The following is a 17,500-nucleotide window of genomic DNA, read 5'->3' on the forward strand; positions in this document are numbered from 1 at the left end:
TTATTATTATTATTATTATTTATATTATTATTATTATTATTATTATTATTATTATTATTGTTATTTATTATTAGTTTTGTTTTCCCTCGAGTCCTGATGTTTCCCTCAACTTTGTCTTGGAAAACATCAAGACTCTCAGGAAAACAAAACTAACTGTTTCCCTCTGGACCATACATTAAGTGTACATTATGCCCAGTTAAACAGGCCTTCTGATATTACGCGATGGTGCGATTTCGCACAATCGATTTCAAATCACATCCGATCGCACAATTCACGAAAAATCGCATAATTCACAAAAGGACGCACAAAATTCATAAAATGAAACATAAATCAACACGTTTCTTAGAAATTCCTGCATAAATACGCCATTTTTAAGATGATTTATCTTGGAAAAAGGCTAGAAATCCTTTGCCACCTTCGATTTCGTAAACATTCGAAGTTCAAGGCTTTATTTTGCATGTCGGGGACCTGGTACGAGTCTCCTTCTATTGGTGCAACACAAACACGCACATACACACCCACACCACTTAATTTATGACACAGTTGCCTTCTCTTAGAGAAGAGACTTGTGAAAAATAAGCGAAGTTGTAAGTTTTTCGGCAAAATGTAGTTTCTTTCGTTGAAAACTGATAAAAACTTACTCATGGATAAGTTTGTTGTGAAAACGCCCGCTTTTTCTTCGACGAAGAAGGAAGTTCCCACCTTCCGCGCTATCTGACAGCTCACGATCGAGCAAGAAAGTAGGGAGCTCAAGCACGTGCATTTTTGAGAGGCGGACGGCAACCGGAAGTGAGCTGTTTTCCCTTTTATCTTTTATTTACACAACCACCTTTACATTGCTAAGTATCCTTTCTCCATTACAGATGATTAGTATAAAAATCTTGGAGACACCACCGTCCCGGCACGTGAAATATTCTCTTCCGGTTGCCGTCCGCGTCTCAAAAATGCGCTTGCTTAAGCTCCCTAGTACTTCACAGGTACGGTCCACGTGGACGATGGACTAATGTTTTTCTCGTCGTGCAATATTAGGGCCGTTTACACGAGAGAAAAGGGACTATTTATACGAATATATATTCCCAGGTCAATATAAGCCGCGGCTTGAAAAAGACGTGAACGTAGATTTTGTACCATTTATACGGGGTGAACATTCGAGTCTTATGCAAGCCGCGGCCAGAGAAAGCCGCGGCTTATTTTTTCTCGTATAAATGGGGGTATGGCCCTATTGTGATTGACCATCTTCGGAAGTTCTTGGTTGACAAGCACCTTGATCATTCATTTGGCATGTTAGCTGTGTCCTTTCAACTTTTAACGTGATGCACCGGTAGTGCAGAAGACCTTATTTTTTTTATTTATCCCAACTAATATCGATTCTGTTCCTTTGTGTTCAAAATGTTTTTAGGGCAGCAAAAAAGTGTTTTTCTTCACCTGAAACCTTATAAAACAAGCTTAAAATTGCGGAGAAAAAAATTGCATAATTTACATTATTTATCGCATAATCGGCCTTTCTAATCGCACAATCTGCCCTGAAAAAAATCGCATAATTTGCATTTTTTTAATCGCACCCTATCAGAAGGCCTTGTTAAAGGATGACTTAGAAGCAGACTTGAAGAAACAGATGGAACTGTATGGAAAGACTGGACACTATAAAATACTCAGGATTATTGACAGTCGGCAAAAAGAGGTACGTACATGAATTTGCAAACTTTTTATGACATTATTAAATAAAGTAATTCATGGGATTTTGTGCATTTAATTTGAATTTCAAATTTATTTTAAAGTGTTTTAGGCAGCTGAAAAAAACAAACACAGTCTTGGCCCTTCTTCTTCCAATAATAGCATAAAATGCTTAATTTCCTCGTCAAGGCCATCCCAATTTTCTTGAAAGAGGGTGCAAAATAATTATTAGCTTTTCAATCACCAGTGCAAGTGCTAAACGTATGATTAAAAGGTGGAGATCTGAAGTGATATTAATGAACGTGGAGTTCAACAAAGACCAATTTTTTTAACCCAGGACAGTCTAAGAACAAGTTGTTTGTTGGCATGCATTTCAAAAACAAAGTTAAGATCCTTCAATAAGGAGTCAAACCGATGACCAATATTACTATAGTTGAGGTTCAGGTGACAGATATCCTACTGTACAAAACTTTGCTATAAAATGGTTCATAGTGGATCCCAATGCAGGACCTAGGGTATTATTGCCAAGACATTGGCCAACAAAGCAAGGGTGAGAGCTCATCATGGATCAAGGGGAAGGATCCACAGGGAAATGCCGGGCCCCACAGGCAAATTCTGTGACTGTCAAAGTAATCTGTTTCCATCGGACATCAAATGGGCTACATAATTCTGTTTTTCATGGAAAAATAAGCTAAGTTTATTAGAATTTCATTTTCTATCATTATTTATGTGTGACTTGCTCTTCGCAACATGTTATCGAGTGGAAACGGAGATCGTTGTTGAACTACATCTTCTCGGCGAGGAGTACCGCAATTATTCAATTGTGACGGCTAGAATGATCAGAATCAGTGTATTATTTCTGAAAAGTGGAGAAATAATTTCTTGGATTACATTTCAAGGAATCACGAACAGCGAATTCACCGTCGGATCGATGATTCTGGTTTAAATAATGTTATGCGTGTCTTCCATTCGAGCTGACAGCACTGAAAACACAGGCAAACATTTGAATACTGGTTGCTATTACAGTCTGTAAAAGCCTTTATCTTTTCGTTGTTCATTTCATTTTCTCACCGATGATAAAACTTAGTTTTGTGGAACTGAACAAGCTTGCATGTGACATATTTTGATATTGATCTGGAAAGCAGAGGTCATCTTGTTTACTTTACAGGAAGAAGAAATTTTTGTTGGATAATTCAACACCCGTTTGAGGATTTGGTAAACTTTAAAACGAAGAAATTCTAGGAACGTAGAATAAGAGATTTCATCTGATGCTACAAGTGTGAATTGCGATTTACGTGAGCGATAAATGAAACCATCTCTAGTTTACATTTACTGAGACCCAATACTGCTTCTCATTATTTACAAAGTACCGCGCAAGCAACGAATTAAACTAAATTAAACTGTCGTGCCTTGTTTTCATTGTCAGTTTTTTGGTTATCAAATAAATTTAGGTGAGCCGATAAGTATATCTCGCATTTTCTCACGATTATTTTTGGTTTGGTCAAGTCCCAAGAGTAATACAACACTAAAACTCCCGTATGTCAACAAAAACATGGGCGTAGCTGACTAGGGCCCTTTAAACTGTAGCAAGTTTCAAAATGATATTAAATGATGGTGATTTTTTTGTGGGGTGGTTCTGATTAGGGTAATTGCTGTGGAGCAATCAATTACGCTGATTGGAGACATACAGCTTATGGAGGAGGCAGATATGACAAAGTCCCAGACAGCTGCTGCAAGGTGGATCACCGGCGCCATGCTTGTGGGTTTGAATTTGAACTTAGCAAAATAAACCAGAAGGTAAATAGTTCTTTTTATGGTTTGAGAGTTTGTGTGGCTTGTACCACTCACATGTATAAGCACAACTCTTCCATAACTCTTGTCTCATCAAAGATATCCAATGAATCATTCATCAATGAACACAAAGACGAGGTGTTAGACAACTGGTCATACCTTGTATCTGTTGGGAATTTCTCATACCAAAGTTGATTATACCATTTGTGATCTTAAAACGTCTACAAAGGATAAAACAATAAGAATGTAACTCAGTAACATAAACAACGGTATGCAGACGGTATTGTGTGGGCAACCCTAAAACCTGGAATCCGGAATCTGGAATCGCAGGTCATTGTTTTACCAATACAGAGAGTAAAAACTATCCTAAACATTCATAAAAGCTAATCTTAGGCCTAATTCGGCCTAAACAAACGTTTTTAGGCCTAAGGTTAGCTTTTATGAATGTTTAGGATCGTTTTTACTCTGTATTGGTAAGACAATGACCTGTGATTCCGGATTCCGGATTTTAGGGTTGCCCGTATTGTGTTCAGTGAGGACAGATCAAAGGTCCGAAGAGGTCTTGATATTTACATGGCATCTGACAGGATGCGGCGATGCGGATCCGCATAATTCCCTAAAATCCGCATCCTCCGCATAATTACAATATTTTCCGCATAAAACTGAAGAAATGCCTGATATTTGTGATAAGGCAGCTGCTTACCACCCTCACAAACACAAAAGCCGAAGAGATTGACTATTTTAAAACGCTTATTTTCCTGAACATTGAAGAAAACACGCCATTTCGTTCGCAAGATGAAAAAAATTCCACTCATTTTTCGGGAATGAGCCTGGACTCTCGTTAAACCGTGTTCATAACATACCCTAGGCTCGAAATTCTTTTAAAAAGATGCAAGGTATGAGAATTTAGCCACAAGTTATAGTAGCAAATTAAAATTGCATCATTTGTAACTCTGGTAAAGTAGGGACAATCATTGCGATGAAGTTGTACAAAACAAAGAGCCCGCAATACGTATGTGTAAAAAACCGCTGAAAATGGTGAATGATCGAGGGAATGGATCGTGGTTCAACCACATCACAATTTTGCTCCATATCTCCAAATTGAAACAAAACTCATGACAAGAAACAAAATATTTTTTATCCCTTTATTTCTTTTCGCAAAAGTTTCGGCAAAATGCCGATTACCAACCCTTTAATTTTAACGGTGAATGCTAGTCGCAAATTGGCGACTCAGCCAGGTATCTTAATTGCAAAGGGAAAAAGCGACTGTATTGGTCGCAATTTCGAGTCCTGATTTACCATAAGCATGTAAATACATTGGACGGGCCTAATTATTAGTTCTATAAATGTTTAAATTTCCGCATAATCCGGTGTAATTTCCGCATAATCATCGCATGTTTACACATAATATAGCCAAAAATTTCCGCATAATCTGTAATTTTTTTCCGCATCCTATCAGAAGTAAATAATTTACCGTCTCAGGAAAGAATTAGCCTTGGCATGACTTGACACCAATGGAGGTCAAAAAGATGTAAATGGCTTGAACTGTTCAGACTGTTTATTAAAACTCTTTTTCCTAGTTCTCTATGGAAATCGCACACTCATGAATCATTCTTGTAGGATCCGTTCGTAGAAAGCCGCCATTTTCACCGATCGCGCTGAAATTTGGCGTGTTTACTGGGGAGAAATAGCCCCAGTTTCCCTGTAAATTTCGGCTGTCTAGCTTTCATGACGCCTACATGACGGACATTCTAAGTCAGGCAATTTGAGCTCGAGGGAACATAGGCAGCCCAAGCTCGCGTCACTACAGACAGCCATTGAGAATTTAAAAGCGTTATAAGACTTTGTATGGGAAATCAAATACCGTCGATTATAAAGCCTAAAAAATGCTCAATTTAACTTTCATTCAATAAAATGAATCGAACATGGTTACGAGAAGCCGCTGTGGGGATGGGGTAAGTGTTGTAAATGAAATGACTGTACCTCAGCGGGTGGAGTTAATTTGACCTCGGACCCAAGCTCCGTGTCTTCACGGGTCATCAGTTACTGTTAGATTCATCAGCTATCGTGGAATTGAAAGAGAAAATGCTCATTTCCAGCCAAGTGCGTGGGGATTTTTGACTACGAAACATTCTCGGAGGTTCGCAAATGACGTGGCTTTAGCTTTGCGTGAAAAATTCTTGGCTGGGATGGATTTTCGAGTCGCAAACCACCTCTGAGCTTACAACGGTCGGAATCGTAGTGTGCAGCCTTGACTTCGTCTTAGAACATTGAAAACACTCACAGAAAACTTTTTGCAATTCCCAATCTGTGAATAAAATGGGTTATTTCTGTGTTCTAAGTGGGTTTCTCTTGGGAATTTCCCAAATTGGGAAAGTGATACCAAAACCAATCTTGGGACAAGAATTCCACATTATGTCCCCTACATTGGGGTTTATATGTCCCAATAATTCCCCTTTAGTATAAATACACAGGTGATTATACAAAATCGCACGCTCTCATTGGCTCGCTATCTCAGATTATCAGCCGATAATCACCTCGACGGACAAAATGGCTGCCAGTGGTCGTTTTGCCACTGTAAGTGAAGATGATTTCACGTTGAAATGTTTTTTTTCACTTTTTTGAAATAATCACCTGTGTATTTATACTAAAACAATTATTCGCCTCAGGCTCAGTGATTATCGGTGAATATTCACCGATAATCACTTCGCCTTCGGTGAATAATTGTTAAATATTGGGGTTTACATGTCCCAATAATTCCCCTATATTGGGATTTATACGTCCCAATGATTCCCCTATATTGGGATTTACACGTCCCAATAATTCCCCTAAATTGGGATTTACATTTCCCAATAATTTCCCTATGTTGGGATTTATATGTCCCAATAATTCCCCTATATCGGGATTTACATGTCCCAGTAATTCCCCTATATTGGGATTTACACGTCCCAATAATTCCCCTATATTGGGATTTACACATCCCAAACATTGCCCTAGATTGGGATTTACATGTTCCAGTAATACCCTTATATTGGGATTTAAATGTCCAATAATTTCACTATATATTATTGGGATTTACATGTCCCAATAATTTCCCCTGTTATTAGGAGATTCCTGTCACAATAATTTCCCTCCCTTGGATTTTCTTGACCCAGCAATTTCCTTCAAATGGGGTTTCTTTTCCCGATAAACAGCTCCCTTTTATGGTTTTCATGTGAAAATACTTTTTGCCCCCAAAACATATAAAGATTAGCATGTAATTTGACCATCAATTTCCTTCAATGATGCATGGCTCAATAATTGCCTGTTCACCATGGAAATCATAATATAACCTTGAATGCAACTGTTCATTTTCAGCCCATTGACAACTGCTCTGCTATATAGTAAATGAGAAACACACAAATCTGTGACAATTAAACAACTTAATAAACAGTATTAATCACCACTAAGGGTCTACATTAGTATTTATCTTTAGACTAGAATAATTAAATAACATGCATTAAACTTGGATTTAAGAGTGGTTTGAGAAGTTTACAACAGCATTTACTGGTGGGTCTAATTCGCAGGTCGCGGGTTGCAGGTCATTTTTTCACCAATACAGAAAGTATCCTAGACATTCATAAAAGCTAACCTTAGGCCTAAGGTTAGCTTTTATGAATGTTTAGGACACTTTATGTATTGGTGAAACAATGACCTGCAACCCGCGACCTGCAAATTAGACATGCCGCGGTAATATTAATAATGCTATCCTCATATAAATGTTTTGTTTCCAGTGTTGCTCAACCACGGTGAGTGAGTGAGTCTCTGGAACAGGGTAACAAAATTTGTCCAAGGAAGGATTACGTTTTTTTTGCAAACGTTGGCTGTGTAGCACTTATATGAGAATAGACTTAACTGATTGGAGTGTAATGTGAAGTGCCAGCCTTCTATCCCATATGAACCATTAGTAGGGCTAACGCTGACACGGTTCATATGGGGTAGAAGGCTGGCACTTCACATTGCACTCTATAAACAAAATTTGTCAGTTGGTTTTCCAAAAGGCGTAAATGTAACTATGACAGCCCATTATTTGCACTGTGTCTTTAAAATGCAAACAATGCATTTTACACTTGGAAACACTTGATATAAGCTAAAGGCAATGGATCAGAAAATGTTTCTGTTCTTTTTGGGAAAATTGGTTCAGTTGGTTGATCAGAACTTCAAATAATTAATGTGGGGAAATACTCCCAAATAGTTCACACCCTTGCAAAACAAATCTGGGACTTCCTAGGAATTCCTGGAAATTTCATAGGAACAGAATTGTGAATTTTCACAGGAAATTCAGACTTGGAATAATTCCAAGCTGTGCATCAATTAGATTTAAATTTTTTGAAATAAGTGATAAAAACTTGGAATTAGACAGAAATTTTGGACATTGCAAGTGCTGAAACTTTCTTGAAAGAGTAAACAAAATTCTAGTTTCTAAAGAAATGGTGGTACTGCGTTGGTGGGAGAGTGCAGGGGCAGCCAACGAGAATATAGTTCAAAACCACTTAAACATACAGTTGTTTAGCGTATTTTGGTATTTAAACAGTAGATATAGGCATATTTCTATCCCCTAAAAATTTTTCATCTGTTTGGATTTCCTAGCTGAAAGTTTAGTGATCCGAAAATTATAGGGATCAAAACTTACCTTTTCGAAAATTCCAGGCAGAAAAAAGGCTCCGAAAATTCTAGGTGACCTTTTTGGGGTAAAAAATCCATTTAAAATGGGCAATTATATCATTTTTCAGATGTTCGAAAATCCTAGGACAGGCAGGCAAGCGAGAAATTTTACAACAAATATTCCGAAAATTCTAGATCTCAAATTGTCCTCCGAACAGATATTTTCCGAAAATTGACGTTGGGTGCCGCTGAGAGCGAAACATGAAAATTTTCATGTTTCTTGAACGAGGTCAGAAAAATCAAGAATTGACCTTAAATAACTGAGAAGTACAAATGCACATGTGGAAGAAACAAGGTTATAGTGACCTGCTCCCGTAAAATAATATTCCAACCAGCAAATCAGAAATGTGCTGGACACCATTCCAGTGAAGCTAACAATTACCATCATGACTCACAAAAAAAATTAGAATACAAAATAATTGATTTCAAAGCAGTTATCTTCAGGTCAAAATCTTTGGATTGGGTTCTTGTTTTGAATTTAAAATACAAAAAGGGCTTTTTAAGATTTCAGATAAACCACAGAACCATAACAAGTCTGCAAAGAGTAATCCTTAAATACATCAAACCATAAACGGCCGGGGAAACAGAATTGGCTGCTAAGCATTTTCTCTGCTGTAAAGGACCTTTTCAAAGAATTTCTTCAGGAAGTGTCTCTTCTTCTTTCATGGTAACTTAAATATAAATATATGCATGTAAATACTTCAATGATGCAAGTCACGATTCCTCTAAATCCGTGATCATTTCAATCAATTACAGTTAAAGTGTGTGAAGAGTAGACTCAAATTTAGCTCTCTTTACTTACAAACGTCAATAATACCTAGTTTTCTCAGGCATTTATGATTCTGCATTGAAAAGAGACAGCATTTACCGGAATGAATCATTTGTCAATCGTATACATGAATTTATTCGCCGTATGAGCACTTTTATACCAAATCATTTACTTCACCATTTGATCCAAAACATTTTTCTTGTTAAAAGGTTTACCAATTATTGCAGGGTTATAGCATTTAAAAAGGCAAACTAGACCCTCCGTGAGGGTACACTGGGTTGCCTGTAGTACGTGCAGCGTTTCAGGCAATTTTTTTCAAGTTGGGGGGTCATTAAGACCATTTAAGGGGTCACCCAGAAGTCATACCAGCAGAGGCCCTTTGGCTCACAGGTCCTCACACGTTCGTATGACGAAACAGATCCTTTTCTGAGGATAGAAAACCTGGCTACCGGCCTATTAATTAATCATTTGTCAGAAAGAAGAAATTCCTGTCCTCTTTAGAAAAAATTGACACGCATTGCTTACGTGTGGTAGTGAAGTAACACAGCGATTTATTTCATAATGTCAACTGAGCTGTGTGTTGTCTTCCAGGAGATTCAAGTTGTCCTTGTGTAATATGTAGCTCTAACAGTGCACGATATTGTTTTGGTATTGTCTATCATTGTAGTGCCATGGTTAAAGTCTTAGGTAAATAGCCCCCTGAGAAGACATGTGGTTACTCGCAAAGTACCAAACCCAGAAAGATTGAAGAAAATAACATTGGCTTCTACGCTGAAATGTTGATCATTTCCAAGTTCCCTCACAACTTCTTTTACCACAAGTTTAAGCGTGCACTCTGAGCGTCTGACAGCTTTGTATTTTACAAAAGTTCATTGAAGTCAATCCCTATCCGGCGGGGTTAGTATTTGGATGGGTGACCTAAAAATTATACCACACCGTAACAGAAGCAAAGGACCGAAAGTTCTATTTTAATGCCCACAAATGCGAACTAAGCAAGGTACAGATTTTTGTTAGCTTGCTTTATTCAAAACAAATATTGAAGCAAAAGTGAATAAATTTTGATACACAGCTTTTAGGAACAGCAGAAGGAAGTTTTCAGGATGGTCGATCGAGAATAAAATATTTTGTCATCAGCAACAACATTTACGACATGAAAACAACATTAATTTTGAACCCCGAATATAAAAAATTACGATCAACGACAAACATTTTAAGATATTTTTGCTACGTTCAATTTTGCTACTGTACTTTTGGCCGCAAGAGTAAAGCGCAAAATCGAAGTGACATCGGATTCAGCGGGCGCCGTGATGAAGTTTATACCGCGGCGGCGAAACAGTGAAGCATCTGCGTCAAACGATGGCAAGATACAAGGTTTTTGTTAGTTCTCTTTTTCTTCCAAGTGTTATAAAGTTTGACAAGAAATGTGCAAATTCAACACAAAGATCTCAATCGTGCAACTCTTGAGTTTGACCATTGTTCCAGCAAAGTCATAAATTTACTCTCCAAGATGAGGTTATTTATCAAGATGATCCTCGCGTATCACATTTCAACACACGTATGCAAATTTGTTAAGCTCGAAAATTACACAACATGATATTAAAGTTCACAAAGGCTGGAAATATCTCGGCAAAATCCTTTTCCAGCGAAAAATTAATCGAAACAAACAACATACTTACTATTACAGGCAAAAATACTTTCCTTTTTCAATTGCGTGCGTGCAAACAAGAGATGCAATTAAATACATGAGCAGTTTTGACAGTTCACATCAAACCCCTTTCGACTCGGAACCTTGACCGTAAACAATGAAGCAGAAAAGCGACAACAACTTTCATTCAAATAATTCTTCACTGTCACATTTCCAAATATTTTACACCTTTGCAGAGGTGAGTACAAAATACCAATAAATGTAAATGTAAATTGCCAGACAACTAAGATGCGACTTGAGTAAACACTGTGATACATTCAAGGCGTTCGATTCCTTCAATATTTGTTAAATCCATAAAAAAAATTGCTATTTGATTTCAGTGTTTTATATAATACCAAGTTAGTAAAATATTAGAAACAAAGCTCACTTGATATCCAAAGGCGAAAAATGAAATTGTTGTCGAAGACCAAAACACTCGTCGCTTAAAATCCAGACATTTATTTTCCAGCGGTGTCTTGTTTCTCCAATTGACGATCCATTCTTGAGCTCCATGAGGGTATATTTTGTTTAAAGATCCACTAAAACGCCATTCACGTCAATGACTTATTAGTGAAATTTCCAATTGTTATACCTGAAGACTGTGCAGAGTTGAGAACAGGTAAATACAAATCTGACAAATAGCGAGACAACTGAGATAACAGATCCACTATATGGATTCCTTCTCTGTCTTTGTTGAACCCATACTGAGTTACCAGAGAACTGTTCATTTGGTTTGAGTGTTGCACAAAACACCGCACTTAGCAAAATTTTAGGAAGACAGCTCGCTTTGATTACGGCTCGACGGGCGACAGATTGTTGTCGAAGTCCATTACTCGTCGCTTCTAACATTCGACCACCTGTCTTGTTCAGTATCCAATTCGCTTGCCATTATTGAGCTTCATAAGGGTACATTTTGTTCAAAGATCCACTAAAACGCTATTCGCGTTACATGACTTTCGACGCCATTGCCGGTTAAGTTAATCGTTCTACTGTGTTCACCAGAGAAATCTACGCATTTTCCACTACCCTCTCGATCCTAAGAAAATACGAGTAGAAGGCTCTATGCACAAAGACACCACTTAGCAGGGGAGTGACAGGCAAGACTTTTACCGACAAGGAAAAAAATAAAAAGAAAAAGAAAACGAAAAATAAAAAAACGACGAAATTAAAGACAGATTCCGACTGGGTTTGGCAACCCAGTAATTAAGTATCCTTGCCAGAAAAATTGACTTGAAGGTACTCTACCTTTAAATCGTCATTTTGAAGACAATAAGGCATCAAATCAAATGTTATTCGCCTATAGTTAACGCTTACCTTTTTACTTGAGTTCTTGTAAGCATTTCCCTGCCTTGGATCAGCATTTAAAGAGTAAAACAACAAAAAAATCACCACAAATTTGTGAGCGTTGATACAAATGTTCTAAAGCCGCCGATTACCGCCAAAATCGGTAGAGAGCTTGCCGTGGAGACTGCTGGCCAAAATGAAAACGGCTCACTAGTTCCAGTCTGGTCTCTCACTCGTTATACAGGATGGCGCAGGAAACATTGAAGAAAAATGAACAAGATTCCGAGCGAAGTCCTCCAATTAACCCTCAAACAAAGTGGGAAAGATACTGGTATTCATTAAGTGGATAAAGTGCTGACATGGAGTGTGTAATTCTTAACATTGATGCTTCATGTTCCCTTTGGAACAAGGCCGGTCAAACGTGGAGGATATTTCTATAATCTATAGAATCATCATAATAAAGGCTTTTAGTTTCATTTATCCGTGTTACACTATTGGGAATTAAATTGGGGAAATAATCCCTTATTATTATTTTACAATTTAAGGAATAACTTGGGGGAATGTGTCCATATTATTCACAATTCTGGGAGTAACTTGGGTAAAGTGGCTCCTATATCATTCACAATACTGGGAATAACTTGGGAAATGTGTCCATATTATTCACAATTCTGGGAATAACTTGGATAAATGTTCCCATACTAATCACAATTTTGGGAATAACTTGGGTGAAGGTTTCTATATCATTCACAATGTTGGGAATAACTTGGGAAATGTGTCCATATTATTCACAATTCTGGGAATAACTTGGGTAACGGTTTCTATATCATTCCCAATGCTGGGAATAACTTGGGAAATTTGTCTATATTATTCACAGTTCTGGGAATAACTTGGATAAATGTTCCCATATTAATCACAATACTGGGAATAACTTGGGGAAATGTTCCCCCATAATTCACAATATTGGGAATAAATTGGGAACTTTTCCCATATTGTTCCCAGCTTTGGGTATAACTTGGGAAAACGTTCACATCATATTCCCAATATTGGGATGCAAAAAGAAAGTAGACGTTCTTTCCCAATGAAAACCCAACATTTTCCCCTAAAAGTAATTTCTTGTCCCAATTTTTTCCCTCGAGTGGGAAAATTTCCCATTTAATTCCCAAATGGGAATCTCGAAAAGTTTCCTGTGACTGAAAACACAGAATTCCCGAAACGGTGTAATAAGCTCCAGAAGGCACAAGAATACACCAGAGGTGAGTCATTTTGATTCATTTTATTGAATGAAAGTTAAGTTGACCATTTTTTAGGCTTTATAATCGACGATATTTGATTTCCCATACAAAGTCTTATAACGCGTTTCAATATTCTCAACGGCTGTCTGTAGTGACGCGAGCTTGGGCTGCCTATGGAGGGAAGGCGATTCAACCGATCGCCGAGTGGTTTTACTAACGTTTTTTGGCCAAAAAAAATACACTACAGGCTTCGGAACGAATAAAGGAAAGGATTGTGGTGCATTTGATGGAATTTCAAGCGTTAAAATCGCTGACAAGGTAAGATTATTTTCAAAGCCTTCACCACGTGTTCCTTCGATCTCACAGGATTGTGTTTTCCCTCAAAATATTCGCTTGTTTTCGCTTTCGCTCAAACATATTTACCTTGATTACAATTGTCCAGTGAATAGTTTTATCCTCTGGGATGAATTTTCCGTCGAAAACGGAAACGGAACGATTTTCGCAAATCGTAAGGGCATTTCCCGAATTCCATTCTAAACGGAAAAAGAGGTAAAGATTTTCCGGAAAATGCCTTTCCATTTGACCTCAAGCCGAGATTTCCGGATTTTTTGGCTGAATCGTAAGCACCCACGGACTCTGACCACTCCGGCTTAACACTCTGCCCAGGGCCAATTTAAGCGCAGTCGCAGTGAAGGTCCATTTTTGTAACCGATGGAAACCACTATTAGGGACTTCAAATTAGGAACTACGACAGCGACGGTCGACGATAACGTCACCTGAAAATATAATTTGGCTCTATCAGAATTTTTTTATTCAGTCTCATTCACGTTCTACAATATGGCGAAATATCCTAAAAATAAATTGGTACGGGAGGTATCAGTGTGAAAAGAGAGAATGAAAGATTCAGTCCGTTGCTTACGTTGTCGTCAAAACCTGAGATTTGGTGATTTCACGTCCGCAAATCCGTGCTGCATGTGCACGCAGCACGGTTACTACGATTCTCAGTTGTGTATGACGCTAGGGAAGTTTGGTGACACAGTTTCATCGTTAAAGTTACCATTTTGTCAAGGGCAACTTGCTTCTTTCCAAGGGTAACTTTTCGGGGTTTGACGTCATTTAACTGGTAACGGTCGCCAGTTTGAATTTAACCGTTATCATTAGTAGATCCTAAAAGTTACTCTTGGAAACGGAGGAAGTTGCCTTTGACAACATGGTAACTTTAACGCTGGAACTTTGTCACCAAACTTCCCTAGTGTCATACTCAACTGAGAATCGTAATATTTATGCTCTTCTGATCAATAATATTATTGTTTTGTGTATTATTGTTATTGTTTCGTAGTCGTAGCCGTCGTCGTTTCTTAATTAAACTCGCTATCGTTTCCTAGTCTGCGTAGTCGAGGCGGAAGCCCGTGATTTTTGGACTTCCTGGTTGGCCCTCGCCCCAGCATTAAAGGCCCTCATTTGGTCGCGTTCATGTTTACGACCGCACTGAAATATTTTAAGTCCCTATTTTCCATTTAGGAAGGCGGAGTTGGACGACGTGCAGAGAGAATTCCTTTACATGTGTTTTTATCATTGTAATTTTTACTAGGGGTGCAATAGCAATAGCAATAGCTCTTCTTCCGCTTTGGACGGAATGAAACTGCACCTGAAACTTGTGGCTTATGGCGGTATCATTTGTGGAATAATCGAGGTAACAGTTGCACGATTCTTTTTCATTCACGGGTACTTAATGGGTGAATTTGTTGTTTGTGTTGTATTTGAATCGTGGTGTTGCATGCATGAACAAACTGTGTTTCTTTCTAAAGATCAAGTGCCTATCTAAATTAGGACGAAGCTAATGCACCGACATCAGGATTGAATTAGAAAACAACAGACACAAATATGTGACAGGAACGGTGGACCCCAACCGTATATCGCAGCAAACGTACCTTGCGCATTTATAAGGGTGCGTTCGATTCATTAGAAACCAAATTTGGATCAAGAACTCCAATTCATATTCCCATCCAAAAAAATCTAAAAATAGATCCCCCCCCCCCCCCCCGCGGATTTGGCTAATTGAAATACTTCCCCATCACAAAGTTTTATTAGACGCTCCATGAGCGTAAACTGGGTTTCCTGTGGTACGTGTTACACAAAAATAGAAGGCAATGAGTTGGATGTTATTGAACTGCAGCCTTCCAGTTAATTTTTTCAAGTCAAGTGGGAGGTCATTTAGACCATTTGAGGGGTCACCCATACGTCTTGCCAGCAGTTGCCCTTTGGCTCGCATGTTCTCACTTTGATTATTTTGTAATTTCCTGTCCCGTTTTGAGGTCTTTTACTTTTTTTAGCTTTGGTGATAAAATTCAGTTCAAAGATAACAACACACGCTCTTGAGTTAAACTCTCTCAGTTCTTCTTTTTACAAACTGCAAATTGCTCTGACTGACGTTTTCCTGCATGTCATGCATGTCTTGCATCAGTTGCACTAAGCAAACGTTTATTCTACGCAATTAGGAAGGACTGAACGTGTTGTTTCCGCTTCGTAATTCCTCTTCTTTTCAGTCTAATCTGATGCCACGTTAAATTTTTTTGCTTAACGTTTGCACTAAAAAGTACCGTAAAAGCCGGGAGTTAACAGTAAAGGACAAGCCGGAGAGAACGCTCCGCGATTCCAAATCAACGGTCGAGGACTAAAAGAAATACCTCTGGTCGCACGACCTCAGAACCCCATTTCCATGCGTAGAGATAGCTCAGATTTCTCGTCACGGTGTTGTCGTCAAACCAGTTTTGACCGCCAAGCTGGGACTCCTTCTCGCGGGACGCTATGAAGCGCATCATTAACATTCCTGAAAATTGTGATTACAGTGATAATTGTTCATTTCAACAGCTTTAATAGTTTTGGAGCAATTTTAACGATGTTGTATTGATTTTCAGTGCGTAAGATTGATTTATTTGATAAAAGTTTTTTCCCTCCGAGCGAATCGATGAGCAAAATAATTTAACTACAATTAAAATGGGTCTTTTCACGTTGTCAAAGCCGTTGAAGTGCGTGAAGGCACTGAAGCAGCACACGGACGATCGGAAGAATTAGGCCTTTTCCTTTCCTCTCGGGCCAAAGTCACGCAATGCTGTTTGTCACAACTGCTGTTGAGAGCCGGTTTTTCGATTTGTCCAAGGAGGAACCCCCTCCAAGGTAACGTCCAATCAGCGAACTAGGCGAAATTCTGTCCCAATTTGATGACTAGGAAATGAGGTTCTGGGGTTGTGCGACCAGACGGTTTTTTTCGTCCTCAACCGTTTATTTGGAATCGCGGAGCGTTCTCTCCGACCTTGAAAAAAAAAATTCCTCTGGCACCCAGGGTAGCCAAAAGACAGATGAAGGAAAAGAAAACAATAACATAGCTTTTATATAAAACTCTGAATTCCTGTTTCTCAGCGAAAGATTAATGGCAATCAATCGTAAAAACACTGAAATTCTGCAGTCTCTTCCGTCTAGAATCAAGAGTTCTGTCAAAAGGAAGAAATTGATCACGTGCTAAGCAACTACAAAGGTGCACGTGATTACCTTGTGCTACGTTCTTGTTTACGTTGAATGAACTTCAGGCTACAAATAAGAACGTTAGTTTAATCGTTCGTCGTTTTCGAAGTAAAACAACTTACTTTTTAGCCAAGAAACTTCCGTCTTTCGTTCTTTAATTTTGTTGTAATACAGTTTTAATCAATACAGAATTTGTAATTGAAAATCTAGACATCTATGAGATGCAAACATACTTGCGAACGCTATTTATCGCAAATCACAATGCTGACTAACACAAAGACAAGGAAATTTGTCATACATATGAAGTTTTTTACTATCCGAATGTTTTTGGGTTAGATTTAAGCGATATAATAATATTGTTGAAAATTTTTCGCGCTTGTAAGTCGTAGAACCAGGAACTTAAAGAAATATTTTTGGCTTCCCAAATGAATTTCATTTTACACCATCGTGACAAAACAGATCTTTTTCTGACGTTAAAAACTATAGCTACCATTTTGACTTCCTGTCATCTTTATGAAAACTGCTCGGCGCGTGTCAAATATCAACCCACGATTGCAAATTAGTTGAGCTCGAATGTTACACAACACGATGAATCCACAAAGGCCTTAAAAAGAACCTCACAAAAAAACCTTTCCAACGAAGGATTTTATTGAAACAAACAACATATTCGACTCCTCCATAAATAGTTCTTGACCAACAAGAATTAGTCAAATTTCCAATTGTTTTTTCTTGAAGACTGTGCAGAGTTGAGTTCAAATAAATACAAATAGCAAGACAACAGAAATCACAGATCCACCCGAGGTGTTCGATATCCAATCAGAAAAAGTTACCAGAGAATTT

At 38.2% G+C, this 17,500-nt stretch overlaps 1 protein-coding gene across 3 annotated transcripts in view; it reads left to right on the forward strand.

Moving 5' to 3' along the window:
• The window catches only part of LOC138014239 (CD63 antigen-like), a 32,804-nt gene that overhangs the window by 11,228 nt on the left and 4,076 nt on the right, over positions 1-17,500 (forward strand). For all 3 annotated transcript variants that reach the window (XM_068861285.1, XM_068861286.1, XM_068861287.1), the window contains exons 5-7: positions 1,571-1,681; positions 3,319-3,471; positions 14,730-14,831. In XM_068861285.1, coding sequence (XP_068717386.1) covers positions 1,571-1,681; positions 3,319-3,471; positions 14,730-14,831 — 366 coding nt within the window. The remainder of the gene's footprint in view (positions 1-1,570; positions 1,682-3,318; positions 3,472-14,729; positions 14,832-17,500) is intronic.

The sequence above is a fragment of the Montipora capricornis genome, chromosome 8 (assembly GCF_036669925.1).
Source record: "Montipora capricornis isolate CH-2021 chromosome 8, ASM3666992v2, whole genome shotgun sequence".
Classification (NCBI taxonomy): domain Eukaryota; kingdom Metazoa; phylum Cnidaria; class Anthozoa; order Scleractinia; family Acroporidae; genus Montipora; species Montipora capricornis.